Source organism: Carassius auratus, unplaced genomic scaffold (assembly GCF_003368295.1).
Source record: "Carassius auratus strain Wakin unplaced genomic scaffold, ASM336829v1 scaf_tig00029436, whole genome shotgun sequence".
NCBI lineage: Eukaryota > Metazoa > Chordata > Actinopteri > Cypriniformes > Cyprinidae > Carassius > Carassius auratus.
The window spans coordinates 19,173-38,819 of NW_020525765.1; the positions used below are offsets into that span (position 1 = coordinate 19,173).

General features: G+C 41.4%; 1 protein-coding gene across 1 annotated transcript; it reads left to right on the forward strand.

Annotated features, from left to right (window-relative positions):
- Positions 1–3,850: 3,850 nt before the first annotated feature.
- LOC113079832 (granzyme B(G,H)-like) lies at positions 3,851–6,059 on the forward strand. The gene is made up of 5 exons (XM_026252056.1): positions 3,851–3,934; positions 4,034–4,184; positions 5,234–5,372; positions 5,484–5,738; positions 5,842–6,059. The coding sequence occupies exons 1-5, from the start codon at positions 3,874–3,876 to the stop codon at positions 5,998–6,000; spliced, it is 765 nt and encodes a 254-aa protein (XP_026107841.1). The 5' UTR covers positions 3,851–3,873; the 3' UTR covers positions 6,001–6,059.
- The last annotated feature ends 13,588 nt before the right edge of the window (positions 6,060–19,647 follow it).

The window sequence follows — 19,647 nt, forward strand, 5'->3', positions numbered from 1 at the left end:
TTCTTCTTCTGAGAAATATATTTTCAATCTGAGTATGAACAATAAACACAAACTATGCAGCATATAGTAAAAACAATTGCACAAATTGTCTTCAACAATACAGTCCAAAAACAGTGCAAATGATTCATAAACTACACACAAAATGAGAAATATTCAGAGTGCAACAGGAAAAAAATAGTGCAACTATCTTTATGAACTGTATAATTATAGAATGATTTACTTAGTATACATAATATACATAATATAAATGATCGGTCCATTGGCTGTAATCTGTTTCAGAATCGATTTTACCGGAACATTGCCTAGTGACCCAAGACATAAATTCCGTGCTTTATCAGATATGTACCACTGTTTCATCCTTGTTTTGGATTTGTTTTATGTCAAAGTACTCTGTCAAATGTTTTTTGTGATTTTGCGGAGAGTTTTCTCATGCAAATGTGTTATTGTGCATTTGTATTCAAGCACTCAGGGCAGAATTTTCTTTCACTTTGTTTTCGTTCATTTTCCAAAGCAATATGTTAAGTAGTAGTTCAAAGGACTACTTATTGGTTTAATATGGGACAGTTTGAACCAATCTGGGCACGGGAGTGGGACTAAGCGTCAACTATCATTTCTGTTTGGCTCAGAGGAGCGAAAGCATTGGTTTCTTCTGACGAATCAATGTTGTCAAAATGTGATGATGTAATCACGTGCACTACGCGGGCGGCTGTCTCAGTCTTTGAGTGTTCAGCGCTAAGATCAATCGTTGTCGGGAAACCCAGCCCAGAACTTTACACACAGGCAAACACGGCATGTGTAACGCAGGAAAGCGCGTTCCTATAGTCTAGTAAAGTAGTGTAGTTACCAATATTATTAGTGTAATGCGTTACTTTACTTCGTTACCAAAAAAAGTAATATAGTTACTGTAATCTTTTACTTTGTAACTTGTTTCCCCAACACTGCTTCATCCTTTCATCCTCGACCCCCCACTCAAAGACATAGTTTCATCCAACATCCATTGTTCCACCATTCCTTCACTTCTTTCCCCCTCCCTCTACCTCCTTCCCCCCCTATATCCTCACATCCTTGACTCCCCCACTCAAAGACATCCTTTCATCCCAACATCTATTCTTCCACGTTTCTTTCAGCCATTGTCAGGGCTGCCTCTCGTCTAACTGCAGGCGCCTTCTCACCTGCGCATTCTGTGATGGAACCATGCAAGAAACTCCTGCTCTCATAACCCTACGGCACCAGCAGACTGACTTGCAGATCATCTATGCACTCCTATCAAGAACCTGACATAGTCGACAGGCCACTAGCACAAGAGGCTGAATTAAATCAATTAAATTAAATTAAATCTTCTCTCCACGACACTCGCATTTCAACCATTAACCATATCATCACAAACACAGAATACTCATTCACTTAGCAAGCCACAGATCTTGGCTGGCCAAAGCCAATACCACTAAATGCCAAGTCTGGCCTATCCATCAATAATCTGGTGAGGCTTCTGGGAAGGTGCCATTAATTAATCGTGAGCCACATTCAATTGCAGAAGCAGCCCTAGTATGTTAGTCTCTTTCCGAAGCTACAACGAATTCTTACTTACAACCACAGTCTCCTTACATTCTTCACCTCCTCGAAGTCTTCAGATAGTTGCACCTTCATCTGCACCACCAAAATGAGGATATCCACACTAATCTACGTTTCACTGAACTCTACCTTCCATTATCAGAGTAGAAACCTCAAAGCCTCACACTTCATCTGAGCTAGATAGACGTGCTAAGCGTCAGCTACCAGGACTTCCAGGCCACCTTTACAATGCCATCCAGATAATACCTCAAGGGAAATCCTTTGCGTCAGACATTCTGTCAAAAGCAGAAACCATCCCTTCAGACTACAGAGTCCCATTAGATAAACACGCAATGGAAATGTGCCTCCAGCAACAAATGGAACAACACATACATACTAAACATGAATATGAATCCTTAAGCTATCCAATAGTTATTAAAAGACATACACAATAAGAGATTAGAAACATTATAGTCAAATGTGTGGGTTACATATGAATGAATATAGAGTTAAGCGACTGATATTCATTTATAAGTCCTTTTGAGTTCATTTTGGTTCATCTATATCAATAAAAGACAGTTCCTGTGCCATTATCTGACATAAGAACGTTCTGTGGAGACCAGAGGTTAAAAGGCCCCCTTAGGAATTTCAGTCTGGTTCTGCTAGGTGGGGGAATTCAATCAAAGGATCTTGTTTAATATTCTCATGGGTTTACATGTGATGGCCGGCTTTGCATCTCAATTACTTGCCCCAAATTTGACAATCTCTTCTCCAAATTGAAATTGTCAATAATTGTTCTAGTGGTGTTAATGTCAAAAGCTGTTCTGTGAAAGAGTTGGTTGGTTGGTTATCTTGCTTCTGACTTGTGGCACTAGGAATTATTTACAACATCCTGTTGCCTTTCTGAGGAATTCGGTCTTGATCGACTCTTTAATTTCCGACCCTTTTCACATTTTTATCGCTATCTGCACATCTCATCCATGAGTAGCATTTTTGGAGAGCAAGCACTTGGGAGTTTTGAGAAGCTGAATAAGAAATAAAGCTATAGTAAGCCTCTTTATTAAAATATAATAATAATACAAGCAATAATACGAGGAATAATACAAACATTGTCATATTCACTCAGTATTACTTGATCTAATTCACAAATATTTCAATTAAAGTTAAATAGAAATGAATTGTACTCAGTTGTGTTTTAGGCACTAAAACAGTCCAAAACTTTATAGTCAATCTCATTTTTATATTGAAATAATGAAGATTTTGTTGCCGCCCCAGACTGGCCCCTCCCTGGCCAACCCTATGAAAACATCCTGGCTCCGCCACTGTCTCGGGCACAATAAATTAAATACAGTCGGTTGTAGCCTATTATTTATTTTTTTATTTTATTTTATTTTTAAGTTGCATTTGAAGAGTTTGGTTCCTATTTTATTGTAATATTATATTAATATATTCATTAGTAAAAATTTGTGTTCTTTACCAAGAAAGTGGAAAAATAAAAAACACTATTTTCTTTTTCAAACTTTAATATTATATTAATATATTACTTAGTAAAAATGTGTGTTCTTTACCAAGAAAGTGAAAAGATAAAAACCACTATTTTCTTTTCAAACTTTCACATAGCACCTCTAGGTTATAACATAAAATCCAGGTTTTGATTTTCAAAGATTTATTACAAAATTGTATTTTTTTTTTCCCAAAACACAATAAATCAATGATACTTTTTATCTCAAAATGCAATAAATCCCTTGAATCAATATGAAAGTTATTTTTCATATTGAAACTGATGAAAATACACAACATAGTAAGTTGATCCACATATGAAATCCTCTGAACTTGGCCAATACTAATTATATTATATCATAATCAAAACCTATATACAGGCACTGTATATCGCTTGCGAAATTAATTCAACAGTTCAAATATCGATTTAAATGAGGGCAATGTAGTGATACTGAAAACAGCCCAAAGTGTAATTTAGCATTACTTATGTTAATTATCAGTAACTTCTTTCATTCAGTAATAGAAAAAAACATGTCTAGTTTTACATGCTGCTTCTTTGAGCTGAAGGCTATGTGCACGGTCTGCAAGTTAATGGCTTCAAATTAATCAAATCTCATAAATTTTGATGACTTATGCCTTCGACCGAAGCCTCATCAAACCACAAGTATGATCAAATATTACTATCTACTGATTACCATACTGAGTTCCTGTTACACAATCTGAAAGTAACAAGTTATGGGAAGCTTAGTTTCTCCACCCTCCTTATTATGATATATATACTGAATACAACAGCGCAAGCTCATTGATTTACAGATTTTCTTCATGATGACCATCATCTCTGTGCTCCTGCTGGCCTCTCTGCTGCCACACCTGACCTTCACTGGTGAGAATGATTAAAAAAATACTAATAAACCAAGTTTTATAGTACATATACAGTAAGACAGTGTGGAGGAACTTTAATAACAAACACCATCTCTCTCAGCTCATGTGAATGTGGGTATAGTGAACGGCAGGGAAGCAAAACCCCACTCCAGACCTTACATGGTGTCTGTTCAAGTAAAGGAGCAACATATCTGTGGTGGATTCCTCATCTCTGATAGATTTGTCATGACTGCTGCACATTGCCGAAACAAGTAAGACAAACAATATCTTAGTTAATTGTATATTTTAGATATAACCCTATAGTCTAACAGTCTACTAATGAGAGTTACTGTAGTTGACATAGTTGCAACGTTGTAGAATGTCTGAAGTAGACTACTTTTAGTATTATATTTACATTTCATGAAAATGACTACAACCATATATTGTACTCTAAAATATTCATAATAAATTTGGCTACCAAATCAGCACACTTCAAGAACATATTTATTTATTTCATCCTTTATTTTACATTTTACAAGGATAGTCCCACTGAGATGTAAATCTCTTCTTCCAGGGAGTCCGGGCAATAAATAATTATTGAACCAATTTAGAGCCATTTCACTAAAACCTATACAATTTAGCCTCTGTAATAAAAGTTTATGATCTACAGAGTCAAATGCTTTATCTACAAATTATGCTGCACAATATTGTTTACTATCCAAACATTTAACAGTATGATTTGTAACCAGCATAGCTGCTGTAATAGTACTATGACCCAATCTAAAGCCTGACTGAAATTCATTAAAAAATTTATTTTCAGTTAAGAACGGTTTCACTTGATCATTAACCAAAGATTCAGATATTTTGCCAACACAGACAACCTTTGCCAATAGTTATCCAAAACTGACGGGTCACATCTTTTTACAAAGGGAAACCTGTGCTGATTTTCATGCACAAGGAATAACATTTGAAGTTAAACTCAAGTAAAAAATAGAAGAGATGGGCTCTGTTATATGTTTCTATTTTATCAGACCCCCGATGATTTAGGGTTAAGGTTACTTTATGAACTTGTGTAGCTAAAATGGGAGTTAAACTAAACAGCTTAGTAGTACAACACAAAGTAAATTACATGCTTTCTTGTTCCCTTAAATGTCTATAGTCGTGGACTACTCCCACATAAATAAAGTGTCTATTAAAAGCATTTACTATATTCTCTCTATCTTTAATTATACTCTCATTTAATTTAATATAATCAGGTAGATTGGTATAGGTTTTTTTATGGAAAAAAGTTATTGCTAAATAAAACTTGTCATTTTAACAGTTTGACAGTTGTGACGGTTGTGCTAGGTGCACATGACCTAAAAAAGAGTGAGAATTCAGTCCGATACACAGTGGATTCATACTATCAGCATCCAGACTACACCAAGGGATCCTTTTTTAATGACATCCTGCTTCTGAAGGTAACAAACTGCACTTATTTTAGCTGACTTATTAAACTTTTCATTCAGAATAACAGCCAATAAAATAATTAAATATTTTTATTAATGATGCTGTCGTTTTTATTATTACAGTTAGTAAAAAATGTACAACTGAACGACAATATCAAGTGGATATCCATACCAGCAGAAGGTAGCGTTATCGAGGCAGGTTCAGTTTGTAGTGTCGCAGGCTGGGGACTTTTAGAAACTAAGGGCAAGAAAAGCGATCACCTCATGGAGACAGACGTGAAGGTCATGAATAACATGGAATGTGAAAGTAAATGGGGGAAGAAATACTTTTCATCTTCACAGATGATGTGTGTTCATGGCAAAGGAGGAAGCTGTGATGTATGTAAAAAAAATATATTTGATTCACCAAATCTTATGTTAGCTAGTGTTAGTTATGAATTATGACAGCATGTGACTGAAGTGCCGATCTGTTTCTTAACAGGGGGATTCAGGAGGTCCTTTGGTTTGTGGAAACACTGCAGTTGGTGTCACTTCTTTTGGTCAACGTGATCTCTGTAATTCCCCAAAGAAACCCGAAGTTTATATTAAGATTTCAGCATATCTTCCATGGATAAAGAAAATAACTGGAAATATAATTTGAATCTTGCAGATAAAATGGGATGTTTTTATATATATATATTTTTTTTTTGCTTGAGTTGATTTTCCTCCCAAATCATATTTTAATAAAAAATAACATACGTTAATATATGCTGTCTAGATTTTTTAATTAATCAGAAATGGTTTTGGAAATCCGAAATGAAACTGCAGACAATACAGTTTGATATTTGAAGACAACCATCATAGACATTTACAGAACACTATTGAAAATAAAGGCAAAAGAACATGCACACTGACTATGCGAGAAAAAGTTTTTAACACTGATAATAATAATAAATGTTTCAGCAAATAACCATATTAGAATGATTACTGAAAGAACATGTGACTCTGAAAACTGGAGTTATGGCTGCTGAAAATTCAGCTTTGCCATCACAGGAATAAATTACAGTTTTAAATGTACTACATTCAAATAATAATAATAATAATAATAATAATAATAATAAAAACAGTTATTTTAAATTTTAATAATATTTCACAGTATCGCGTAATACTGTATGCCAAACGTTTGAACTGCTTGACCTGCAATGTATTTTTTGATCTCTATAAACTACAAACATATTTAGAGCAAAAAGCCAAAAATTAATCCATAAAATGCATACCTCGGGTCTTTAACGACCCAGAGCATCATTCTCTACCCTCTCCCTCCTTCCTTTTTTAAAGTTAGACATCAAATTTTTTAGTATTCCTCAATCCATTCGTTATAAACGTAATATAACAGTTAAATATAAAAGAATGCTTGTTTTCTGATTAATTGTTTCTATAAAAGTGTAGCTACAGACCTAAGGTATGTGTAAGTATTTTTCCCTGCCTGACAATATTCTACACATCTGATGACTCAATTTCTGCAATGCATCTTTTTTCCTAAAGGTGGCACTGTTTGATGCACAAAGATGACGTGATGTTCCAATCATAATTATCGCAGGCATAAAACAAACCAGGGTCGTGCACAGGCGGTGGCCTGGAGGCTAGAACCACTGCCCCTTTGCCCTCTTCAGCTGAGTTACCCTCCTCACCAATCCCCCCATCAACCCCAGCTGAAAGCGGTCTGTTACAGCTTTGCTAAAGATCTGGTGATTCTGCCAGTCTGCTCGTTGTGTCTATTCAAATTATTATACCCGATCAAATCTAATATAAATAACACAAAATTCTCTGTTGTTGGCCTCACTTTGTAAATAAAAAAGCAGAAAAAATGGTGGAAAAAAGCCTTCGCAAAAATGAAGACAGCCAGAGAGAGGGAGAGAAAGAGGGAGAAATTACGAAGGGAGGCTGCTAACGACAGTTCAACATTGCAAACATGAATACAAAGCTCCAGCAAGCGAGCAGGTTAATCATCATATAGAATATTTAGCAGTTGTCACACTTTAATTCTTGTAATTCTGTATATTTAGTGGCCAAGCACTGAAGATGCTTAGGCCCCTTTTGTATCCATTAGTGGGAATTTCTTCCTCTTCTTCCGCCGCAAGTCTATGGCAGCCCAAAGAACCGTTTGCAGGAAAAGTTGTGAAATTTGGCGCACTGATAGAGGACAGTCTAAACATTAACCACAGCAGGTTTGGAGTCTTAAACTCCAACTCTCTAGCACCACCACTTGTCCAAATTTTTACATTTCTTTATGCTAATAACTTTTGAACCATAAGGCACAAAATGAAAATTATTTTTCCTCTGAATCCTTGGCTCATGCCGAGTCGAATGAACACCATTCTCGAATAACGCACAAAGGAATTCTACGAAAAGCACACAAAAAAATGGATGTGAGGCTATATCTCCAGAATGGTAAGGCATATTGAGAACAAACTTTCTGTGTATTTGAATAAACATTACCTGAATCTACCTGCACTGTTTTAGCGCAGTGCCCCCTAGTGGTCAGGAGATATGAAAAATGCTTTTTTTTTCTTTTCTAAAATATAACTTCTGAAAGGTTTGGCACACAAAAAATATATAAAATAATAATAATAACTAGAAGGTACATTTCCTGAAGAAAATGTGAGTGGTGCTTGCAGTGGCAAAACTCTGCGCCCTGTTGCTAGGTTGTTGCAATGAGGTTGCTAGGGTACATGGGGTGGTTGCTAGGGCGGTTGCTAGGGTCCCCATGATGGTTGCTAGGGCCGTTGCTAGGGTACCCAGGGTGGTTGCTAGGGTAATCGGGATGGTTGCTAGGGTGTTGCTATGTGGTTGCTAGGGTACCCGGGGTGGTTGCTAGGGCGGTTGCTAGGGTCCCCATGATGGTTGCTAGGGCGGTTGCTAGGGTACCCAGGGTGGTTGCTAGGGTAATCGGGGCGGTTGCTAGGGTACCCGGGGTGGTTGCTAGGGCGGTTGCTAAGGTACCCAGGGTGGTTGCTAGGGTAATCTGGGTGGTTGCTAGGGTGTTGCTATGCGGTTGCTAGGGTACCCGGGGTGGTTGCTAGGGCGGTTGCTAGGGTCCCCATGGTGGTTACTAGGGCCGTTGCTAAGGTACCCAGGGTGGTTGCTAGGGTAATCCGGGCGGTTGCTAGGGTGTTGCTATGCGGTTGCTAGGGTACCCGGGGTGGTTGCTAGGGCGGTTGCTATGGTAACCTGGGTGGTTGCTAGGCAGTTGCTACGGTACTTGGGGTGGTTGCTAAGGTGTTGCTAGGCGGTTGCTAGGGTGTTTTGGCTGGTTGCTAGGCAGTTGCTATGGTCTCCTGGGTGGTTGCTATGATGTTACTAGGTGGTTGGTAGTTGTCACAGATGGTCACTATGTAGTTATTATAGAGTTCTTAGCCCATTTGAGCACTTAGCTAATCACTATTAGCATGTAGCTAATCACTGCTAGCATGACTAGCATGTTGGAAGTCCAGTGTGCTAGCATGAGTCAAAAAATCCAACCGCCATGTCTGTACGATGTTCTGATGCAGAGATATAGGTCGTGCAAAACGGTTGCTAGGGTACTCCGTTTGGTTGCTATGGAGTGGCTTGGCAGCTGCCAATGGTGATACTACAAAGGCTGCTCGTCAATACAAACCAACCCCCATGTCTCTAGGATGTTCTGATGCAGAGATATAGATCTTGCAAAACGGTTGCTAGGGTACTGTGTTTGGTTGCTAGGGAGTGGCCTGGCAGCTGCCAATGATGATACTCCGAAGTCTGCTTGACAATGTAAACCAACCCCCATGCTTCTATGTCTTTCAGATGTTAAGATATCTATCTTTGGATTTAGGTTGCTAGGTAGCTCTTAACGGTTGCTAGGGCGTGGCTAGGAAGTCTTAAAGGTGATAAGTGATTGGCCGTTTGCTGCTCGAGTCAAACAAGCCCACCCTCATGTTTCTATGACACTTCTATCCTATGTTATTCACTTTATATTTTTCAATGGAAGTCTATGGAGCTTGTTGCTATGGTGCTCTATATGGTTGCTAGGGCGTGGCTTGATAGCTTTATAATGATCCTGAGAGTCTGATTGGTTGCCTGATTGAAATGAGCCCACCCCCTTGTCTCTATGACACTGTAATCCAGAGTTATGTTCAATGCAAAATCCCTATGTAATTTCCCATAGTAGCCCTCCCTATACTTTGTATTAGGGGCAAATTTGGGGGGCTCTAGCCCCCCAGGGGTACAACTTATACCCCAATGCGGGGTATGTTCTGGCACAGGCTGATAGCCTCTCCAGATGTGGTGATTCACGTGTTTCTGCGAAATTCTCTCTCGGAGCTACGATCCGTCAAAGTTGGCCGCAATGCATTGTCTATGGGATTTTTCGCCCGATTTTTCGCACGGTGTACGAACATCGTACGCCCGATCGCTTATAAAAGTCATAGCACACCATTCCCGACTAGGCCGCACGATTTGACGCCTGTTTCGTTGGTCTGTGACGAAAACTGCGGGACTAGTTACGCGCCAAACTTTGTACGGAAGAAGTAAGAATAATAAAGAATAACTAGAAGGTACATTTCCTGAAGAAAATGTGAGTGGTGCTTGCAGTGGCAAAACTCGCCCCTCTGTTGCTAAGGTGTGGTTGCTAGGGTACCCGGGGTGGTTACTAGGGTCCCTATGATGGTTGCTAGGGCCGTTGCTAGGGTACCCAGCATGGTTGCTAGGGTAATCGGGGTGGTTGCTAGGGTGTTGCTATGTGGTTGCTAGGGTACCCGGGGTGGTTGCTAGGGTCCCCATGATGGTTGCTAGGGCCGTTGCTAAGGTACCCAGGGTGGTTGCTAGGGTAATCGGGGCGGTTGCTAGGGTGTTGCTATGCGGTTGCTAGGGTACCCGGGGTGGTTGCTAGGGTCCCCATGATGGTTGCTAGGGCCGTTGCTACGGTACCCAGGGTGGTTGCTAGGGTAATCGGGGCGGTTGCTAGGGTGTTGCTATGCGGTTGCTAGGGTACCCGGGGTGGTTGCTAGGGTCCCCATGATGGTTGCTAGGGCCGTTGCTAAGGTACCCAGGGTGGTTGCTAGGGTAATCAGGGCGGTTGCTAGGGTGTTGCTATGCGGTTGCTGGGGTACCCGGGGTGGTTGCTAGGGCGGTTGCTATGGTAACCTGGGTGGTTGCTAGGCAGTTGCTACGGTACTTGGGGTGGTTGCTAAGGTGTTGCTAGGCGGTTGCTAGGGTGTTTTGGCTGGTTGCTAGGCAGTTGCTATGGTCTCCTGGGTGGTTGCTATGATGTTACTAGGTGGTTGGTAGTTGTCACAGATGGTCACTATGTAGTTATTATAGAGTTCGTAGCCCATTTGAGCACTTAGCTAATCACTATTAGCATGTAGCTAATCACTGCTAGAATGACTAGCATGTTGGAAGTCCAGTGTGCTAGCATGAGTCAAAAAATCCAACCGCCATGTCTGTACGATGTTCTGATGCAGAGATATAGGTCGTGCAAAACGGTTGCTAGGGTACTCCATTTGGTTGCTATGGAGTGGCTTGGCAGCTGCCAATGGTGATACTCCAAAGGCTGCTCGTCAATATAAACCAACCCCCATGCTTCTACGATGCTCTGATGCAGAGATATAGATCTTGCAAAACGGTTGCTAGGGTACTGTGTTTGGTTGCTAGGGAGTGGCCTGGCAGCTGTCAATGATGATACTCCAATGGTCGCTTGCTAATATAAACCAACCCCCATGCTTCTATGTCTTTCAGATGTTAAGATATGTCTCTATACTTTGGGTTGCTAGGTAGCTCTTAATGGTTGCTAGGGCGTGGCTAGGTTGTCATGAAGGAGATACATGATTGGCCGTTTGCTGCCCGAGTCAAACGAGCCCACCCTCATGTTTCTATGACACTTCTATCCAAAGTTATTCATTTGATCTTTTTCAATGGAAGTCTATGGGGCTTGTTGCTATGGCGCTCTATATGGTTGCTAGGGCGTGGCTTGATAGATTCACAGTGATCCTGAGAGACTGATTGGTTGCCTGATTCAAATGAGCCCACCCCCTTGTCTCTATGACACTGTCATCCTGAGTTATGTTCAATACAAAATCCCTGTATAACTTCCCATAGTAGGAAAAACACACTGTTTCATGGGCGATCCCTCACAATAGTATGTCTATGGGGAACTTTGGGGGTCTCTAGCGCCCCAGGGGTACAACTTGTACGCCTCTGCGAGGTATCCTCTCGCACAGCTTGATAGCCTCTCCAAATGTGGTGATTCACATGTTTCTGCGAAATTCTCTCTCTGCGCTACGATTCGTCAAAGTTGGCCGTAATGCATTGTCTATGCGATTTTTCGGCCGATATTTCGCCCGGTGTACGAACATCGTACGCCCGATCGCTTATAAAAGTCATAGCACACCATTCCCGAATAGGCCGCACGATATGACGCCTGTTTCGTTGGTCTGTGACGAAAACTGCGGGACTAGTTACGCGCCGAAATTTGTACGGAAGAATAATAATAATAACTAGAAGGTACATTTCCTGAAGAAAATGTGAGTGGTGCTTGCAGTGGCAAAACTCGCCCCTCTGTTGCTATAGGGTGTTGTAATGAGGTTGCTAGGGTACCCGGGTTGGTTGCTATGGTACATGGGATGGTTGCTAGGGCGGTTGCTAGGGTCCCCATGATGGTTGCTAGGGCCGTTGCTAAGGTACCCAGGGTGGTTGCTAGGGTAATCGGGATGGTTGCTAGGGTAATCGGGGCGGTTGCTAGGGTGTTGCTATGGGGTTGCTAGGGTACCCGGGGTGGTTGCTAGGGCGGTTGCTAGGGTCCCCATGATGGTTGCTAGGGCCGTTGCTAGGGTACTCAGGGTGGTTGCTAGGGTAATTGGGGTGGTTGCTAGGGTGTTGCTATGTGGTTGCTAGGGTACCCGGGGTGGTTGCTAGGGCGGTTGCTAGGGTCCCCATGATGGTTGCTAGGGCCGTTGCTAAGGTACCCAGGGTGGTTGCTAGGGTAATCGGGGTGGTTGCTAGGGTGTTGCTATGTGGTTGCTAGGGTACCCGGGGTGGTTGCTAGAGCGGTTGCTATGGTAACCTGGGTGGTTGCTAGGCAGTTGCTACGGTACTTGGGGTGGTTGCTAAGGTGTTGCTAGGCGGTTGCTAGGGTGTTTTGGCTGGTTGCTAGGCAGTTGCTATGGTCTCCTGGGTGGTTGCTATGATGTTACTAGGTGGTTGGTAGTTGTCACAGATGGTCACTATGTAGTTATTATAGAGTTCTTAGCCCATTTGAGCACTTAGCTAATCACTATTAGCATGTAGCTAATCACTGCTAGCATGACTAGCATGTTGGAAGTCCAGTGTGCTAGCATGAGTCAAAAAATCCAACCGCCATGTCTGTACGATGTTCTGATGCAGAGATATAGGTCGTGCAAAACGGTTGCTAGGGTACTCCGTTTGGTTGCTATGGAGTGGCTTGGCAGCTGCCAATGATGATACTCCAAAGGCTGCCCGCCAATATAAACCAACCCCCATGCCTCTACGATGTTCTGATGCAGAGATATAGATCTTGCAAAACGGTTGCTAGGGTACTGTGTTTGGTTGCTAGGGAGTGGCCTGGCAGCTGTCAATGATGATACTCCAATGGTCGCTTGCTAATATAAACTAACCGCCATGCTTCTATGTCTTTCAGATGTTAAGATATTTCTCTATACTTTGGGTTGCTAGGTAGCTCTTAATGGTTGCTAGGGCGTGGCTAGGTTGTCATGAAGGAGATACATGATTGGCCGTTTGCTGCCCGAGTCAAACGAGCCCACCCTCATGTTTCTATGACACTTCTATCCAAAGTTATTCATTTGATCTTTTTCAATGGAAGTCTATGGGGCTTGTTGCTATGGCGCTCTATATGGTTGCTAGGGCGTGGCTTGATAGATTCACAGTGATCCTGAGAGACTGATTGGTTGCCTGATTCAAATGAGCCCACCCCCTTGTCTCTATGACACTGTGATCCAGAGTTATGTTCAATACAAAATCCCTATGTAATGTCCCATAGCAGGAAAAGTCCTCCCTATACTTTGTATTAGGGCCATTTTTGGGGGGCTCTCGCGCCCCAGGGGTACAACTTATACCCCACTGCGGGGTATGTTCTCGCACAGCCTGATAGCCTCTCCAAATGTGGAGATTCACGTGTTTCTGCGAAATTCTCTCTCGGAGCTACGATCCGTCAAAGTTGGCCGCAATGCATTGTCTATGCGATTTTTCGCCCGTTTTTTCGCCCGGTGTACGAACATCGTATGCCCGATCGCTTATAAAAGTCATAGCACACCATTCCCGATTAGGGCGCACGATTTGACGCCTGTTTCGTTGGTCTGTGACGAAAACTGCGGGACAAGTTACGCGCCGAAATTTGTACGGATCTAGTATAATAATAATAATAAGTATGAAGAATAGTAATAGTGATGCCTTGCCTCCGGCAAGCACCACTAATAATAAGTATGTGAGATAATAGTAGTAGTGCTTTGCCTCCGGCAAGCACCACTAATAAGTATGTGAGATAATAATAGTAGTGCTTTGCCTCCGGCAAGCACCACTAATAATTCACAAAATATGTCTCTTTAGATTCGGTGCATCATGCCGAGTCGAACCATACCAAATGTTTCCATGTCAGACATTTTGAATTTTGTCCAAAATTGCAACAGTTTAAGAATGCTTAGACTTTTCTATTACAAAAATCAGTATGCATATTTGGCACCATGCCCTGATGGCACTCAAAACGTTTTGGGCACAAAAGTTCTAAAGAAATTGATGAAAATATGAATAATTTTTGCATACATTAATATATTGTAATGAGACGATGTTGATAGATTCCTTGCATCATGCTGAGAACATCGTTACCAATTCTGCCATAATTGGCTGAACTTCCTGTCCGCCATTTTGTTTCATGTTGAAAATCTCCCAGGTTACGTATGTAACCATGGTTCCCCAAAGGGAACAAGATGCTGCTTCCGAAAACACTATGGGAACGCCCTTCATTGTGATCAGCTATATGTGAAATCAATCTCATAAATGGGCGTGATGTCATAGGCGGGTGACGTAGTGACCAGGAAGCTATAAAAGCACATGATATGAATGAAGCAAACTCTGACAGGGATGCTGGAAGTATGGCCTTGAGATGCAGCGTCTCGTTCCCTTCGGGGAACCATGGTTACATATGAAACCTGGGACGTTCTCCTTCAGGAACTCGAGCTGCATCTGAAAACTCTATGGGAACGAGAATGCCCACGCCGCCAGACTTGCAAGTCCCTGCCTAGTGTGTATACAAGGAGCACAGTTAAGGCAAGAGAAAGAAGAGCAGTGATTGGCTCGCAGATCTTAACCATAAAATCAAATGAATGCGAGGGGCGTGGACTGTCCAGCTGCATTGCAGATGTCCTGTATAGACACAGCTGACAAGAAGGCCTTGGAGATTGCCATACTTCGGTTTGAGTGAGCCTTGACTCCCAATGTTGAGGGGAGATCAGAGGACTCAAGGTTTTAGGAAAGCATCCTGATCAACCACTTAGCATAAGCTTCTTCTGGCCGGAGGCCTCAGCCTCAGTGCACCGCACAGGAAACATGTAACCAGAGAGTGTCTGCCCACTGAATGGCCACCAAGAAGGGCGCAGTAGGCTGTAATGCCCGCCACATTGACCCTCAGGGTGGAGTGGGTCAACCCTGCAGAGAGAAGGACCTGCAGGAACTCCAGAACTGTCCCAACTGGGCAAATAACTGGGTAGAGCTGGCAGTCTTTGCATCAGTAAGGTGAAAGGTTTCCACCTCAAGGCATACAGTTTCTTCATGGAGGGAGTTCTGGATTGGAGGATGATCTCAGCAACCTCGGTTGAGAGACCAGAAACTACAAGGAGCCACTCCCATAACTTCCATAGCTCCGGGCAGGGATGGAATATTGTGTCCTCCAGCTGTGAGAGGAGACCCCTCCTGATGGTAATCTCCCATGGAGCTCTGTCGAGGAGAGAAATCAGATCCGAGAAACATACTCGGCCCGACCAGAACGGGGCTACTAATAGAAGACTGACCCTGTCCCGGCATACTCTCAGCAGAACTCCTGGGAGTAGAGTGATCAGGGGAAAAGTGTACAGACGGAGACTCGGCTGAGTCTGCACCATGGCATCCATCCCAAGTGAAGGCGGATGAGTCAGAGAAAACCAAAGGAGATGTCATCTGAGTCGCAAACAGATCCACCTGACAAAATATTCTCCAAATCTGCTTCACCACCTCGGGGTGAAGTTTCCATTCCCCGGGCCTTGGCCCCTGCCTCAACAGGATGTCTGCTCCCATATTCAGATACCCAGGAATGTGAACTGCTCTCAGCAAGAGGAGTTTGCCCTGGGACCACACAAAGCTCTGGTACGCTAGTTTGTACAAACTGTGTGAGCACAGACCCCTTTGTGGTCCCCGACAACAGACATACCAATTTTCACTAGCAAATCCGAAAACTGCCTGTCGGCCATTTTGATTTATGCTGTAAACCTACTTTTTTGAACACCCCTTCAAGCCTAGGTCCGATTTTCACCAAAATAGAGTCAAATCAAATCAATTTACCACACTCTCCCCTACTTCTATTGAAGATGAGGCAGAAGTAGGCTCAGAGAGTGAGGGAGAGCCCACTCTTATCAAAACATCTACAATAAAGAGTGTGCTGTCTTCTCTGTAAATTGTTTATTTGTAACACCTGGATAATTTGTATTAACAAGCACCCACCCCCCATTGCCCCTTTTTTGGTTTGGGCCACTGCCCCTAAAAATGTCTTTGCACAGCCCTGAAATAAATTAATATCATCAGAAAAAACTGAACTGGCTTTACAGCAGAGACATATATTATACACTATTTGCAATTTAACATAAAAGTCACTGTTATTTAATGCTGGATGTGGTAAATAAGCTGCCAGTGATCAAACTATTGTGGTCATATACTGTGGTCATATATGAAGTCACTGAAAAGGACAGTTGAGAATATGGCTGAAATCGTGAATATGAGGCATATGCTGAATGTACTGTGAAAGTGCGCTCTGGCGATGACAGTGACGGTAAAATCATCTGTTCAAACTGAATTTTTTAAAGATATTTTTGCTATTGCAGCAGTTAGAAGTCAATGCATGCTGGATATACTGTATACTGTAGGTCTGAGACTCTAAAGACCCGAATATATAATAATGATTGGCGAAACATCAATTATTTAAGCGTTAAAAGAGTGTTTGTAAGAATTTAAGAAAAAAACAGAGTAAAACATTGCAATTGTAAGGAAAGTTGCTATTTTATACTATATTCATTCTGAGTTTATCTTCCTAAAGACCTCTCTCTCTCTCTCTCTCTCTCTCATAACTAATTTTCACATGATAGTACATCTGATAAAAAGTTGTTGAAATTATGCAACCGCCTGTGTTTAACACATGTTAGTTTGGTAATCTGATTATAGATTGTCTTCCAGATGTGTTGCTTTTAATACAATAATCAAGGTATGCTAATTGTCTTCAGTTAATTACAAAACAAAACAACAACAACAACAACAACAACAACAAAAACTATTGCTTAATCACAGGTTGAAAATATTTTATGTTACTTTTTTTTATCTCTGGACAGAGAGATGTGGCTGAAGCCTATGAGCTCAATTGCAGTTCTAGTTGCATAACTGTTACAATCCAACCACATCCACCCTGGCCATGTTGAAATTTCTCAGAACAAACTATCTTCTGTTGTCATCAAAAAGAGTACATATATATTTAGAATCAACTGAATAGGTGTGTAGGCTATTTAGTTGCATCTACTTTAAAACAACTCTCAATTTTCATCTACATTTTCAGTAAGAACTTGATCTTACATTGACCGAGTTAGAAATACTAGACCACAGAAATAGTAAATTAATATACGAATGTATTTTTTTTTCTCTTTTCAATTGATAGTTCTAGTGAAAATAGTTATTCAGTGTTCATGTTGTTTATCTACAGCTCACTTTAATTTGCTCTAGAACATTAGATCATCATAATGTTCTTGAAGCTGGTTTGAGAAATAGTTACCAGAAACTCAGTATCTCCGCCCACCCTTTTGTTTCTAGTGTTTTGTCAGTGAGAGCTCACTGATTGTCTTCATGATGACCATCATCTCTCTGCTCCTGCTGGCCTCTCTGCTGCCACACCTGACCTTCACTGGTGAGACTGACTCAACTACTGAATTAATCTGCAGAATAATACAATTAACAGAACTCTCTTGCTTTCTCAGCTTGTGTGAATAAGGGAATAGTGAATGGCACAGAAGCAAAACCCCACTCCAGACCTTATATGGTTTCTGTTCAGAAGAACTGGCTACATATCTGAGTGGATTCCTCATCTCTGATGAGTTTGTCCTGCTGCACATTGTCGAGATATGTAGAGTGTCTTGTTTAGAAATGTCCATTCTTGAGTCTGACATTCTATAGTCTGAAAGACAAAACTGAATGTTAATGTGTTAAATATGTTTGATTTGAACAGTTCAGAGACTCTCACAGTTGCGGTTGGTGCACATATCCTAAAAAAAAAGAGACTGAAGGTTCTGTCTGCATCAGAGTGAAGTCACCTACCACCAGCATCCAAGAATAAATAAAAATTAATACATGTTTGGTACAACATGTGATTAGAACTTTCAGTGTGTCACATCATCAACTGGTGAATTTAAATCTGCTTTCGCGCTTTGACTGGCGCAGAGCCAGATCGGACGCACTGAGCGCTGGTCATATTATCACAAATATTCAGTGTTTTCAACCATATAATGCTTATTTTAGGTTTAAGACATTTAAATACACATGAGTACTAGCAAAACTATACATTTACAGTTTGTAAAATTTACGCTCATGTCTATGGAAACGGCTATAATGATCCTTACAAATATAATCTAACTTCATGCTTTTATTGATATCATTTAGATTCCGAGGTAACTATAAAGTTTACTCTGCTCTTCTCCGAGTTCACTGGATACTTACTTCAACGTGCTTCAGGAGGAAAGGATGATCGTTACATTCTAAAATAACAGTCATCTAAAGAAACTCACTCTGGGGGCTCGTATAGAATATTTTAAACTCATGTGCGAAAGGGTTAAAGGGGGGGTGAAATGCTCGTTTTCACTCAATATCCTGTTAATCTTGAGTACCTATAGAGTAGTACTGCATCCTTCATAACTCCAAAAAGTCTTCAGTTTTATTATATTTATAAGAGAAAGATAGTCTGTACCGATTTTTCCCGGAAAAACACGAGCGCAGAGAGGGGTGACGTGTGGGCGGAGCTAAAGAATCACGAGCGCCAGTAGACTTTTGGGTTGAGAGCGTTTGGAAGCTGTGACACAGATCCAGAGGCTGAAATTTAACAAGAGCAGCATCAGCAAAGGCGTCTCCATGTGGTATGTACTGAAACTGTATATATTTGCTTAGCGGTTTTGGAAAATGACTAAGTTCCACTTCATGTCGTCTTTTTTTTTTTTTTTTTTTTTAAGCTGTACATGTGGAAAGTGCAGTTTGATGACAACATCGCATGTTGTTTACTTGATGTGCTCACGCGCCGATATCTAAGTTAACAACACAGAGATATTTGAAGCAGTTTTACTCACCGCATGCGGTTCCAACACACGATCGTGACCCTTTTTCGTTGCGACTGCATTATCCTTAAGAAATAAACGATGTGCAAATCCGGCGTCAAACTGGGCCTTGTTTGTAAAACAAGCATCTTCGAAATGCAGGGAACAAACAAAAACACTTGCATAACTCCGTTGATGCTCTGTAAAAATAAACTCCATCCACTGGTCCCTTAATGCTGTTTCTCTTTTGGTAATCTGTGCAGGGTTGTCTTGCCCTGGCAACCAAAAACACGCTTCTTTTGTGACTTTTCGCGACGCTCTCGCTCTGATCAGTGAATCGCTCTGATCAGTGAAATGTTTGTGCTCAGCCTCGCTATACGGGAGCACGCGCTCTTCCGGGAGAAGTGCCTTAGGACCCATATAAGGAAATTCTGCTCCATCTAACGTCACACAGAGCCATACTCGAAAAAAACTTTCCGAAACTTGTGACAAACCGGAAGGAGTATTTTTGGAACAGAAATACTTCTTCAAACGTATAACTTAATTTTTGAAACTTTGTCCATGTTTAGCATGGGAATCCAACTCTTTAACAGTGTAAAAAACTCAGTATGCATGAAATAGCATTTCACCCCCCCTTTAATGAGAAGCTGCAGTATGTTTAGTACTGTCCCTTTAAGAGATGCACACACCCATTTCTCTCTTGCCTGTTTACTTTCACTTTATACATA